Here is a 14,325-nt window from a genome sequence, read left to right on the forward strand (position 1 = left end):
TCATGTTAAAATGAGAACTTTAATTGTAAAAATTTCTTTTGTAAATATAGTTATTATCAACCTCTGCACATAACTTGGTTCAGATATACACAGATATGATATACACAGGTGTTAACTTGTACCACAGAAAGAATCAATTCAAGAAACATTTACACTTAGCCTTGGGGTTAAGCCCAACTTCCTTCAGGTCTGTAAATAATACTCCGTTGAGGACACAGAAAGGATACATCGGTTTGCAGTAGTACCCAGAGCAAAACTTACCAATTATCCTTCTGACTCTGTCATGAGGTAAAGACTTGAAACAAAAATAGATTCGGTTTCTTTTATTGCTATACCTTTTAGAATGGGGTTATTTCTCAAAATAGTTTTTTATATTTAAGGCAACAGGGACACTATGTTTAAAAAAAAAAACTAGGAAAACATATTTCCTTGATTACCATGATTTCTTTTTTTTTCAGGAAGGATTATATTCCAGACTTATTGCAAAAATTTATCCAAGTTTTTGGGCAAATAAAGGAAGTTGATTTTGTTTACCCCGACCCAAAGCCTGGCAGCCACTTATGCGGGCAGTTCAAGAGGACAGAATTCCCCATTGCTCATGGCTGACATGCTCATGGCATTTCTGGTGGGCAAGGAAAATGAACTTTGGGTTTGCCTGATATATATATGTATATATATATATCCTTGCTTAATTTACCCAGATACAATGTCAATTACACCTATTTTCTTTTTATGGGTTTCACTTTGCAGCTCCATCTATGCACAGTTTATAAGGCCCTGCCCTGTCCCAGTGAGCCCAGCGTCATTAGGAAGCAAGGTAAACTCGGCAAACCAAACAGGCGCCGGCTGCAAATGAAAGCAAACCCCTGCTGTAGAGCTGTCAGAATCAAGTCAGCATGGTTCTGGGAGGCAGCGCCGTGCGGACATTCTAGAGTAAGCTCTAAAGGCTTTATTGATCCCATTCTCATTTCTCTATATAGCACCAAAAAAGTCCTATTCCTTTTCTAAATTTACAATATCATCCAACTTCCAGCCACTAAAATGAATTAAAGTGCCAGGTAGCAGACTACCGCCCATTCCCCTCTCTCTCCCTTGATCAAGAAGGAATAGTCATTGAAAGGCTATTTGCGCACTTCTGTTCCACAGATTTACCCAAGGTCACTGTCCCTCTCGTCTTGTCTGGCCAGTTGACTTTCTCTCCTGTAATGCTGCTGAAATAATACAGCAGAGTGTGTGCTCATGCTTCAAAACACTGTCACAGACAGTGACATGTCTAAGGCCTCCACTGCAATTAAACTACAAAAGCTGCCCATTGCTTTTTAGATGATAACTTTGCAATTCTTTTCCATTTCAACGCTTCAGTACTTAATTCACCATTCAGTAACACTGGTATAAAAATAAACTTCCATTTCTCATAGGAAAAGCATTACCTTAATTCACTGTCTTTTCCCCACCTTCTGTAGCTCCTGGGAACAGAGGTATATTAGCTATAAAGTGGCATAGTCAAAGCCTGTGACTTGGGTATAAAAGGAGTCCTTAACTCCTCCCCTTCCCCTACCTGACTGAAAGGGTTTTCCTAAAATGAGAAGGGATGAAACTGGGCTTGCTGAGGTAAGCTATGGACCTTCAGGAGCCTCACCATGGGTAGAACTATGCACTATGAGGGAGAGATGGGCTGCTGGACAGCTCTCAGAATCATAGCCGATTAGCCTGGAAACCTAAGGGGAAGACGTCCTATGGATGATGCTCTTGTCAGTTTTCAAACTCGTCTCATAATAAGGCATGATCACTGTGTGACCCGGCGTTATCTTACAGCTCTGTTCACCCATACCCCATATCCCTTCTTTACCTCTGCAAGGACTATCACACTGGACTTGGAGAAAGCATCTCAATCCACTCTCTGGCTGTGCAGTTTAGGGGAAAAGACAGTTCCCAAGTCTCTGCGTCTCTAGGAAGCTGACTTCTGCCACCGGGTAATTCACTAGCACTCTTAGAGAAGTCTCCCCAAAAGCTTCAGTGGAAGGATAAGTCCATCTTACCTTTCTGCACTGATATGCTTTCAGTGTCTCAAGACAGGAGGTTCTTCCCCCTTGCCTCCAGAGTGAAGGCAGCAATTAGCCACGGTTTAATTTACCTTTATCATCTAGCTAAAATATATTAGGTAATTGTGTAAGCGAACCTTCCCATGAAGCATCTGGCACTATTGTATCTGAGCGTCACTCTCACCTTTCCGTGGTTTCCAGCAAGGTAAGTTATAGTTTCAGGTTCTTATCCTAACTTCTATCCCAGCAATGAAACCAGATCATCTCCAGAAGCCAGAGTGGGTGTGAGGTGTGGGAGGCAAACGCCTCCTGTCACACTGTACTCCTAACTGATTGAACCATATGGGCCCCAGGTAGGACACCAACATTGGCCTGGATCCGCGCCCAGCACAGGGAAGGCTTCATGTTTAAAGCCAACACTAATACCAGGCAATGACTTGGCCTTCCTTTATAGACTGGTAGGAGATAAGCTCTGCTATTTTTACTGCTTCTGAGGAAAGAGACCTGAGCCAGGCAACAACTAGCTGGGTATTACCATCTGCTGACAAAAACATCCACTTTAAGAGGCTCTTGTTATACTCAGTATGTTGTACTTAACATGACTGTCTACATACCCCAAACCCCAATGTCAGGCCCCCTGAAGATTGTTACCATTGGAAATTTCTTCTACTTAAAAATGACTGAATAGCCAGCAATGCAAGTCAGCAAATGCTTCCAGGTTAACACATGGTTCCCAGCATGGTACAGGAGGGGATTAGTGCTACCCAGAAGGGCTCTGCCAGCTCAGAGCCACTAGCAGAATGGCAGGACCCACATCTGAGATTTTAACCTTCTTCCTAGAGGTCAGTGTTACGAAAAAAATGCCTGTCTCTGCCAATGGTCAGAAAGCTATGAAGGATGTGAACTAACTTCTTCCAAATAAAGCCAGATGGTTTTTCAGAAAGTATTTCAAGAGTGAAGGCAAGCACATCCTGTGGCTACTAGCTTCTGCCGTCACTATAAAGAGATTCCTATATAGTTCATACAAACTACTTCCCTTTATAGGAAACTCACAGCATATTATGCAGACTTGCATCTGCTCACTGCCATGGGGGGAGCAGTCTGGTATGACTTCATAGTGATGTGGACTGGGCTCACGTCTCAAGGCTCACTCTACAGATGATAAAAGGGAGCAAAGGGTACAAATGGCGTTGACATACACACTGTCAGCCACACAGACACCTGTGCCATGTGCTGGCCCTATGAAGAAACTGGCAAGGTAGGGAAGGACTGAAGGAGATGGTGAACAACAAGTTCTGCTCTGGGGGCTAGCAAGCCCAGAGCCTAAGACCTAACACAGCTGCTCAGTTAAAAAGAACCCATAAAGCCCAAGTTCACAACAGACAGCCTTTCTCACCTTTGCTACCTTTTCATCTGCAGTTCTCAGCTTGCTGCCTCAGCAGCACAGCAAACAGTGCTGGCCTACAGAAGGCTCTAGGGAGGTTCTCAGAAACGGGGTCTTCATTTGCATGAAGTCCAAAATATCCCAGCCCCAAAGAAGAAACAAATGCAGTCCCATCACAGACCAAAAGAGGCAAGCATGGTTGTTAGTCTGGGATTCCCAGCTATTCTCTTGGATGGGAGGCACTGTTATAGTTTCCCTGTCAAATCTGTTAGGTCCGTGGATCCAATTGTCTAGCCTCTCTTCAATGAATTCTGAAGAGAGTCTTCCAGTCCCTCAGAAGCTCTTATCTCTGGCTACCTACCCCTGACTTTGAGCTTTAGAGACCAAAGGAAGTGTTGCTCCGTCAGCATCGGGTGGTTCCCCCCTGCTCAGCCCTGGAGCAAGAGGGGAAGGTAGCCCTAAGGACAAAGCAGGAGAAACTTCAGCCACTGAGCACAGCTGTGTTTTCTTGTAAACATTGTGTTACTGGAATGATAGCTAAACCCACACTGCAGAGGAGAAAAATCAATTAGTTGGAACAGTTTATGTCAGTGCCTAAACTTATTTATATATTTACAGAAAAGATGTTACCCTGACTCATCAGTGTCTGTTGGCATTTTCACACACACCAACCTCTTCACTCTTGGACTTTTTAATCAAGGAGCTACAGTGAAAATACTTGAGCTAAGCAATAAGCCTCAAGAACCCAGAACGGATTTAAGAGGCATGGGCCCTCCCTTTGAAGTTCTCTGCTGTGGGCATCAACCTGACTGCTCTTTAGCTACAGACGTGGCTGTTTGATGGCTGGCTAGCTAGCTATTCACATGGCTTTCTGAATATGGTTAACAGTTGCCCTCCCAACATAGTGCATGAGTACAAAGTATCCCAGCCCCAAAGAACAAAGTGACCGCAGCTCCATCGCAGACAGAAAGAAGCAGGCATGGTTGTTAGTCTGGGATTTCCAGCTATTTGATGGGAGGCACTGTTATATTTTCCCTGTCAAATCTGTTAGGTTCGTTGCTTAGCCTAAGGAATGTTGTCTCTGCTTCAGAGATGTCTGTGGGAGTTTCAGATTGGTAAAGAGACCTGTTAACATCACATCGCAACCTGAGTTAACCAGCTTGGGCCCTGGCTGTATTTCAGAATTCATCAGAAGTATCTGCTGTAGGACTGTGTACCATCCCTCCACAGAGCTCTTAAAGAAACTGGAAATTTCTTCCCTTACCTATTTGAACCTGTTAGTTAGTTCAAGAGGATATTCAGCGCTTATGAGTCTATAAGCTCGGGGCCAGTACCAAGCACTGACCAAGAGGACCGGGATGTGGTGGGGAGGGTGGGTGGATGGGTGGATGCTCATCGCTTACTTTAGGAAGGATTTCAAGAATTCTTTCCCTGTCATTCTATTTTTCTCCTTCTTCGTGTTCTCTCCACTCCATCGAACAGAGGACATTCAGACTTGCCCTCTCACGACTAGGTGACCCTAACTTTACTCCTTGAACTTGGTGGAAAGGTCATCTGATTAGTTTCTGTCTTTAGGCAGATGAACATCTAAGGCCATACGGGGCCACATGGTTATCTTACTCTCATATGCAACAAAGGCAAACGAAGACATACAGGTTTTCTGAACAGTTCATCCCAGAGTTTGACTCCGACTCACAGAATTCCTAAGACTAAACCCAAAGAAGCAGCAGTGGAAGACAGTAGATTCCCATGTCCAACCAAAGGCCACGAGCCCAGGCAGCCTCACCCCAGCCCCAGGGCTGAGGCACAGAAAGAAAATGGCAAAAATTTCATGTGTTGGAAAGTATAAAGAGTCCTTTGTGTCAACTTAATTAAAACTGAAGCTGCTGAGGGCCTCGGGTGCACTCCAGGCTCCTGTCACCCCACACGAGAGTCTCACCACCAATCCTATCACGTTTCCTAAGGACAACAGGGGTTGTCAATGACCAGCATGACGTCGATGCCGTAGGCCTCCAGCAGGTCCATGAGAAAGCTCCTGTCTCCCTGGGGATCCAGTCCCATGCCTCGGGCATGCTCCGCTGTTAGAGTTTTATCTTGGCTGGCTGACACCTCCAACAGAGTCTGAAAAATCCGGTTGTTCTGCTCTAGGAAAAACCTGCATTTCCAAGACAGGAAAGGAAGACAAGATAAGAAGCTCATCTAGATAACCCAAACAAGCAGAGCCCCATCTGCGCCTTGGTAGTGTACTTTTACAAGCCTTCCAAACCTGTAACAATTTTTACAGAGGGTAAGAACTGCTATTAGTGTGGATGAGGTCAGCAAGGAAGACACACAGCAAGAACTGCAGTGTCTCTATGGATGAGGGCCCGACTGCTGTCTTCCTGTTTTAAACATAGCCCCTTGGAGAGGTTCCATAGACAATTTCGCTCCCTCTGAGTAACCTTCAGGAAAGTGAGTGAAGACACAGAACCTGATGATGCACTTGTGAGACTGACTTCCAGACCGAGACTAAATATGCACATTTTCCAAAGCCCTGACTGGACCACAGCAACTGACAGCCAACAAGCCTCACTGGAGAGCGCAGGGTTCTGCACCGACCTTGCAGCCATAGTCACTGATGCTGTACCTAGAAAGGGAGAACTCAGAGGGGCTGGAGCAGGCACAGCAGTTCTGAAGCCAGCAGTGTGGAAAGGGGAGGCAAGCCACACTGACTGAGAAGGGCACAGCTTACACGCTCTTCATGTTTGCTCTACTTGGGAGGGGCATCTGGAGGAAGAGGATACATAAAACAGGGTTCAGAGTCACAGCTTAGAAAGACATTAGTTCAGCCATGCTATCTGGGGGACCAAAGTGGCTTAACTAGACTGCGCGTCTGCCCATTCACACTGTGCATGCATTAGAAAGGAGCCTCAAGAACAGGATAAACCTCTGTAGAGATGCCCTCATCAAAACTAGGGCCTCTCCAGATTTGTTTCTACTTCAATTACAGTTCCGCTCTAATTCTGAAACAGTACTTCCAGTGGCCACTTGAGTATAACGTGTACTGGAAGGAGCTGGCCCTTTCCGTGGCCACCAGATCTGGGGAAGAGAGATTGCACTGCATGCAAAAGTTGGACTTTCAGATGATCTCATATTACTCAGCACAAAGAACTGGTCTTTTCAGAGGAGGCAGTGAGAGAGAGGGTGGAGAGATGGACAGCTATGTGGTGACATTCTGCATTTCTCCAGGGCCTGCCCTGTCTCTTCAGACACTCTGGTTTCATCCTGATGGCTTTGCAGGACTCAGGTTACCTCTAAGGACAGAGCACTGAGAGCCCGAGGATGATGACAGTCACCCACTGCAGTGGGATGCATGGGAGGGATGCAAGTTGTTTGCAGAAGTTGGTACTGAAAGCATTCCCAGAGCCCCACCGCTGACACCCAGGCTGACTCACAGCACAAAGAGGTCCTCTTCACATGGGCTGTAGTCTCCTTCAACTTCCTGGGAGTACAGCAGCATCTGCCTGTTGGAAGGGGGAACACCATCAGGTGGACACTACATCCAATTATGTAATTGGCAGCAACAAGCACCAACGATGGCTGTATCTCTCAGGAAGCAGCACCACACAGAGTTGTGCCAGGCCTGAAGTTGAGTAAACAAGGAATAGAACCTGGACTCAAACCCAGGATCTATGGCCATTTTGCTAATAGTCCCCCGCCCTGCCCCCATTAGTCATGGGACTGTTTTGTCCACTGCACTGACTGGGTATTATATGCTAACCCTTCACTTTGTAGGATAAACAGTTGAGAGTTACATGGAACAATGTACATACACAAGCTTCCTAATGGGTCCACACAGCGTAGATGCTCAGTAAATGGGTATTCCAAATGTACAGGCAAATCTAAGGTCTTTCGGGTGTTTCTGAAAGGTAGTGTGACTGGCTCCTTCACCAGAGTTTAGATTCTCAAGCCCATCAGGAACCCCTCATGTGTGTCTGCTACCCTGCAGTGAGGGCAAGATGGAGGAATGCCAGCCTCCTAAAGCACAGGAGATTAGGAAAGCCCAATGAAAGTGGTGGTAGAGTGGGCTTTTCGCAGATTCGCGGGACCATCCTGCTTATGGTGCTGCTGAGACTGGCCTGCAAGTCCCTTCTAGCACAGCACTGGCCTGGGCTGCACCCACTAGCACACAGGGCACGCATCTGGCAGATGAGCTGTCTCACCTCTGCTCGTTGAGCCGGCGGTACTTCTCCCTGTCTGCACTGTTGATCTTCAGCAGGGGTTGCAGGTGGTCATGGTGTGTCTTTACATTCTGGTTGTCCACGTACACATCGTACAGCTCACGCTTCTCTTCAAATATCTTCTCTGTGGTACCTTTGGAGCCCAGGATAAATGAGGTAAGAACCCCAAGGGAACACACACACACACACACACACACACACACACACACACACACACACACAAGCCAGTCCAATCTCACTACAGAATTAATCAAGAGTCTCTTTCTGAGAGAATGATCTGGACACAGGGAGAGGTGGGGAGGTCCCCATACTCACAGGCTACATAGGACACCTCAACTTCCAGGCTCTCAATGTCAGCCACGTTCACATAGAAGAAAGGCTTGGACTCAGGGATGGTGCCCCCAATGCCAGGCAGGGACACATTGGCCAGACAACAGCAACAGTACACTGTAAGATGGGGGCACGAGAGTGAGGACATTTCCCTCCTGTTCCCTCTCCTCCACCCAACACCGAGCAGGTCGATACCTCAGAACAGTTGTCACCCAACACCAAGCAGGTCGATACCTCAGAACAGTTGTCCTACATGAAGCTGCTATAAGTCTGTTGTTTGTTCTTGCCAAACCCCATATTGAGGCTTGGTCGCCAGTGTAATAATATTGGGAGGTTAGGGTCCCTAAGATGGAATTAGGTCACAGAGCTACTACCCTTATGAAAAGTTTAAGGTAGTCTGGAGACACTGAGTCAGTTATCTCGAAAGTGTTATAAAGTGAGTCTGCTCCCTCCCCAGTGCCCTCTTCCCTATATGATCTCTTCCACCATGAGGCCTCAAAAGCTGACCAAAGCCCAAAGCCAGGATCATTCTCTTGGACTCTGAGAGCCATGAGCCCAACAAACTTTTTATGACTACTCAGCCTTGAGGGTTTGGCTAGGCCAATGGGAAGTTGTCTCAGAAGCCAGGAAGGGCTCTGTTTGTGCTACCTATCATGTAACTGGGTAGTCTTGGAAAATCTTCAGGGTCCCACTGCAGAACCTGGTATCTTTTTTTATTATTAGATATTTTCTTTATTTACATTTCAAATGTTATCCCCTTTCCTAGTTTCCCCTCCGAAAATCCCCTATCCCCTCCCCCTGCTCCCCAACCCACCCACTCCCATTCCTGGTTCTGGCATTCCCCTCTTTTGGGGCGTAGAGCCTTCACAGGACCAAGGGCCTCTCTTCCCATTGATGACCAGCTAGGCCATCCTCTGCTACAAATATAGCTAGAGCCACAAGTTCCACCATGTGTTTTCTTTGATTGGTGGTATAGTTCCGAGGAGCTCTGAGGGTACTGGTTAGTTCATATTGATGTTCCTTCTATGGGGCTTCAGTCCCCTTCAGCTTCCTGGGTATTTCTCTGGCTACTTCATTGGGGACCTTGTGCACTGTCCAATGGACGACTGTGAGCATCCACTTCTCTATTTGCCAGGCACCGGCAAAGGCCCTCAGGAGACAGTTATATCATAACCTGATATATTAAAATTTTCATTGGTAATTTATCACCAAATAGATGCTGAATTTCTCTCACTGACCTGACTGGCCTTCTCCCTCCTCAAGGCTCTGGCTCACTAGAACCTTCCATCCTCTGAGCCTCCTTCTGATCCTCAGTCTCCTGCCCTTGGGCCACTATCGGCCAAACTCTTACACCTGGCACCTTCATTCTTCACTCTCCCCAGGTGATGTTGTCATTCCAAGGTTATTAGATGGGCTTATGTCACTCTCAACCCCAGCTACTCCCCAGAGATTCTAACCCAATCACACAAGTGCCTGATGTACATCTCCCTGGAAATGTCTCAAGTAGTGAACACCAATCATGTCCCAAGTTAGCCCACCACCGAACAACTCATTACTCCTTGTTCCCTCTGTTGGTATTCTGTCTAAACTCCATCCCCACAGTTCCTGACAGCAGCCAGATATGCTCCTCCTCACAGTTAACCTGGCAACAGCCAGGTAGGCATGGCACTATGAAAGGGGCTGCTTGGCCCCTCCTCTCCCTCGTATGCTCTTGCCTCTCTCTTACCTCTTGCCCCCTTGCTCCCCATTCCCTTCCCCCTTCTCTCCATGAAGCCATGGGCAGCCCCTACTTCTCTACTGCCTTTCTCTGCCTCTGCTACCCTCTTAACTCCCCTTCCCATGCCCTAAATTCTATTCTATACTATACTGGTGTGTGTCTGGTCCCTCAGGGGGAAGGGATGCCTTAGCATGGGCCTGCTGAGGCACCCTCTTCCCCCACACTGTACCAGAACATATTCTTACAGCTCTTTCTCTTTTTATGATCACAACACCCCCACTTTCGGTGCCTTCATGATCCTTATCATCCTAGACTCTTCTTCAACCATACCCCTGTATACTTCAGCTAACCTGATTCAGTTTAACTCTTACCCACAATCCACCATTCCAGCTTCAACCCAGAAACTTATTATCTCTTCCCAGATACTAAGGTAAGCCCCTCCCCATCCACCTTCATTGCCTCCAGACTCTACGCTCTAAATCCAATCAGAAGCCTTGATCCCATTGAAATGGCCCAAACTCTTCTAAAGTTGGTCAACAACTAAAGGATGAGGGCATATGTACTGGGCATTTAGGAAGAGGCCCTCACTTGGGCTACTGGTTACCTCTATAGCACACGACACCCACAGGTGGGGGAGAAAATATCAGAATGCGCTTTCGAAGTAAGGCAAACTTCCAAAGAATGAGGATCTGTTCTCCGAAGAACTTAATAAACTGAGACATACAGCCAGCAGGGTGTGTGATCTGGAAACATACAAGGACAGGTGGACAGCTTGTTAGAGGTTACCACTGTGAAACAGCCTGCTGTGAAAACTCCAAAGCACCAGCAAGCATGAAGAGATAGTTGCTTCCACACAAAACAGTCATCTCATGCTTTAATTTTTTTTTAAACTGGATTTCTCTAATGCATCAGCTCCCCTGACAGAATGAAGTTTGAAATTTAAGGACTATAAACACTTTACTCTGGATAGAAATGCAGAGGAAACAGCTGAATTTTATTAATTAAGCTGGGGGCACCCACTCAGAGGAGAAGAAGGGGGTTGGGGGGAGGATTGTAGGAGGAGGTGGGCAGTGAGCAGGATATAAAGTGGAAAAATATATATATATAAAAAATATAAAATATATGTGTGTGTATATATATATATATATATATATATATATATGTATATGACAACTAAACCAAAAAAAAAAAAAAAAGATAGCTTAAGTGATTCAGTGTACTTACTGTACAATCATGAAAACATGAGTTCAGATTACAGCACCCATGCAACAGGCATCCCACAAACACCCGCAGCTCCTGACCCAGGGGATCCAAGCTTGTGTGTCAAAGACACAGGTGCATAGATACATATAAACTACTCTTGAAGTTACAGTGGGCCTTCAATACAAAAACACTGAGTATTGTACATGATACAGCAATGAGTGAACAGTTTGAAGTTGGGTTTCAAAGTATGCAGGGACCAGGGGACTACCTTGCACAGCAAGGTATCTGCAGCAGTTACAGCCAGGGAGGGTACAAGGGCCCCAAGACTCCCTCTGGTAAACTTCACTCTAACCAACTTCTTTGGAATGATAACTTCAGGGAGGCCCCCTTCCTGAGGGCTACGTTCTGGAAGGACGGTGCCAGGGACTTAGAGTGTAAGCTCAAGTAATTGCACTTTGCCTCTGAAATCTGCTGCCAGGGAAGCCTGGGGAAGTGACCCGATGGTTCCAGTCTGCTTTCTTAGTCTGTGTAATGAGAGCAGACCATGGGTTACCTCACCCAGCTTAAGGACAGCCTGAGCCAAGACATGAGTGACTTCTTACAGCTAGAACAGCCAACGCATAGAAAACACCAGTGTCACTGGCAGAATAGAGGCTTCAAATCAGAGGCCTGTGAGTACTTCAGAAAGCGACTTTGATGCTTAGCTGTTGGCATTAAGAGTGTTCATCTGCCATAAGAAGGGGGGGGCAGCCAAGTTCTGAAGGCAGGCAGCTCTCTAAAGTACACACTGAGTTTAATAGGCTGAGAGATGTGTGGAGCACTCAAGTACTAAGCCAGCCCTGGGGCAGCCCCTGCACTCTGCCTCCACTGGCTGTCCTCCATCTCCAAAGCTTCGACTAGACTACTTGGTGGAGGAATTTTCTTTCCAAAGCAACCTCCACCCTCTATCCTGACACCTGATTCACCAGACCCATGATGCATACACAGCCACCCTCCCCCTCCCAAGCATGTCCACTGTGACTCTTGGCCTATTTCTTCTATATGTCATTCAGTCACCAGGAGAGAAGACCCAAGTTGAGCAAGACTAGTGAGACAAACAGCAGACAGACAAGAAGGCGGCCAGAGCACAACCTGCTCCTCCCTACTTCTGCCATCTTTGGGCCTTTGGAATTCATCAGGCACAGGTCTGATGGGGCTTGGGCAAGTGTATCCAAGAATAAATTATTTATCCCAAACTCTCATCCATGTTCATCGATACACATATCCATTAACAAGAACTATCTCCTAAGTGAATACTTTGTGCCAAAGCACTATGTATTCTAGTTTCAACAGTGAATAAAGACACTCAGGCCCTGACTTCCGCAGTTAACTGGAGGGCAGCGCAAGTCAAAAAGCAACTAGAATATAGCCTGGGGAGACAGCGTGGTGGGGAAGGACAGCAGCCATTGGGGGCAAATGAGAGAGCTTGATTGCATTCTGGAAGATGGTGAAGGCTTCCTGAAGGAAGTGACATCTAAGCATCAACATGATGAGTCGGGAGGGCACAGTCTTGGCAGAAGGAAGTGTGTATATAACTTTGCCTGGAGATGAGGGAATGCTAGTGCCTCATGACCCATATGTAAGCCTGTGCCAAGAAGTGCTGGGATAGCCACAACAGGGTGTCCTCCTCTCTCCTGAAGATTAGTCACAGATCTCATACCCTCTGCACCGTATCCTGCTCAGAGCACGGTGAGACCAGTGTTTCACTTTGTTTACATGTCTCTATTTTCTGAGCCTGTTTTTCTCGGGCTTTTACAAAGAACAATAAAAATTTCCCACTGTGAACATGTACATGATCTTCCATAAAAAGCAAATGCACTCATGTCCTATGTGCTCCGTCTCCATGGAGGCCTGCTTCCTAAGACCCACTCCCCAGACACCAAAACCTGTGGATACTTGGTCTCTTGTATAAAATGATAAGAGTACTAGCATGTAACATGCACAGTTCTTCCCGTATACTTTAAATCACCTCTAGATTATTAATATACCTAACTCTATAAATGCTAAGTAAATCACTGTGTAGCACTTTTAGCAGAATAATGAGAACAAAGCCTGTTTGTGTTCAGTGCAGATGTGTTGTTTGACTCTGTGGATACAGAATTATGAATACAGGGATGGCCATATACAACTTCTAGTGTTGTCATTTTTGCCCAAGCCCGTCCTGCATTACACACAGAAGCAATGCCCTCCCCACTCCCCATGCTTCACCTCGCCCTTCGGCCATACATGCATTAAGGACTACATGTTCACTCATATTGTTCTGTCTTCACAGATGATATGTGTATGTATATTCATAGAAAATACTAGCATGTAATGCTACAGCTCTTCCCATATACTTTAAATCACCTCTAGGTTACTGATATATCTAATATCTTATAAATGCTACGTGATTCAGTGTAAGCACTGTTTGTAGAATAATGAGAAAAAAAATCCTGTATGGATTCAGGACAGATATGTTGCCTGTAGTTGGATCTCTGAGTGAAGTACTGTGCCTCCTAGAAAATACATAATATGTATATTATGGTTTTGCTGGAGACGGTGATGGTTCAACAAAGTGTGGTTATAGTAGGTATAGTTTTCTGCCCTTGCTAAAAACCAGACCTAGTAGGACTTTTCTATTGTTGTCTTATGCTCGATTTATTATTCATAATGGCTGTTTACTATATGAATATTCTGGTTCTCTACTGCTTGAACACTTCGAAATTCTATACACTCACACACACACACACACACAATTCTGGTGTTTTCAAATCTAAATTAGTGCGGCTGCTGAAACAAAAGAAGCATTTATTTTTAATTTTAATTGCTGGCATGCTGTTTTCTGATAAAGGCTGTGGCACTGTGGCACATTTGTCTCTTTAGCCTATATAAGTATCTTTCTCCCACATCTGTGAGTCTGACAGGTCTGTTAATAAGTTGTCTTTAATTGGGGCAAAGCCAAGTACAGGTATCTTTTCTCTTTTTTTCCCCTTTGCCGATGGGATGAGGAAGCTAGGAACATTCAGGTCAAATGTTGGCCACCGTCCCCTGGATTTGGTGGTAACAGCGTAACTTCATTCAGAAGAAAAGGGGCTGACGGTGTCCCAATCAATACATTCTCCAAATCCTTCTGATCAGTGTATGCCCCTTGCCTCTCATCCCCATCACAGGAGCAGGAAGTCTGCACGCTCCATCCCCTGGACTCCCAGGCCACCTAGGCTCTTGTTAAGTTCTGCATATGGGGAGCCATGAATTCAGGCTGAAGACGGGAGGAAAGGCAGACGTCCTTCATTTTACAGCTTCTGTTAGTACTTCTCCAGCAGCAGGAAGCACTTCTCACACTAGCTGCCAGCCTCTCTCAGCACAAGTCGGACCATATATTTAAAAAGTACCAGCTCAGTGGCACAGAGC

General features: G+C 46.0%; 1 protein-coding gene across 1 annotated transcript in view; it reads right to left on the reverse strand.

The window, feature by feature from the left end:
• Dennd11 (DENN domain containing 11) overlaps positions 1-14,325 on the reverse strand; it is a 34,227-nt gene continuing 19,902 nt past the window's right edge. Inside the window, exons 5-9 of the mRNA XM_021190329.2 lie at positions 10,298-10,436; positions 7,962-8,093; positions 7,629-7,779; positions 6,861-6,929; positions 1-5,581 (exon numbers count right to left, since the gene is read on the reverse strand). Coding sequence (XP_021045988.1) covers positions 5,386-5,581; positions 6,861-6,929; positions 7,629-7,779; positions 7,962-8,093; positions 10,298-10,436 — 687 coding nt within the window. The 3' untranslated portion in view covers positions 1-5,385. The remainder of the gene's footprint in view (positions 5,582-6,860; positions 6,930-7,628; positions 7,780-7,961; positions 8,094-10,297; positions 10,437-14,325) is intronic.

The sequence above is a fragment of the Mus pahari genome, chromosome 2 (assembly GCF_900095145.1).
Source record: "Mus pahari chromosome 2, PAHARI_EIJ_v1.1, whole genome shotgun sequence".
NCBI classification, from domain to species: domain Eukaryota; kingdom Metazoa; phylum Chordata; class Mammalia; order Rodentia; family Muridae; genus Mus; species Mus pahari.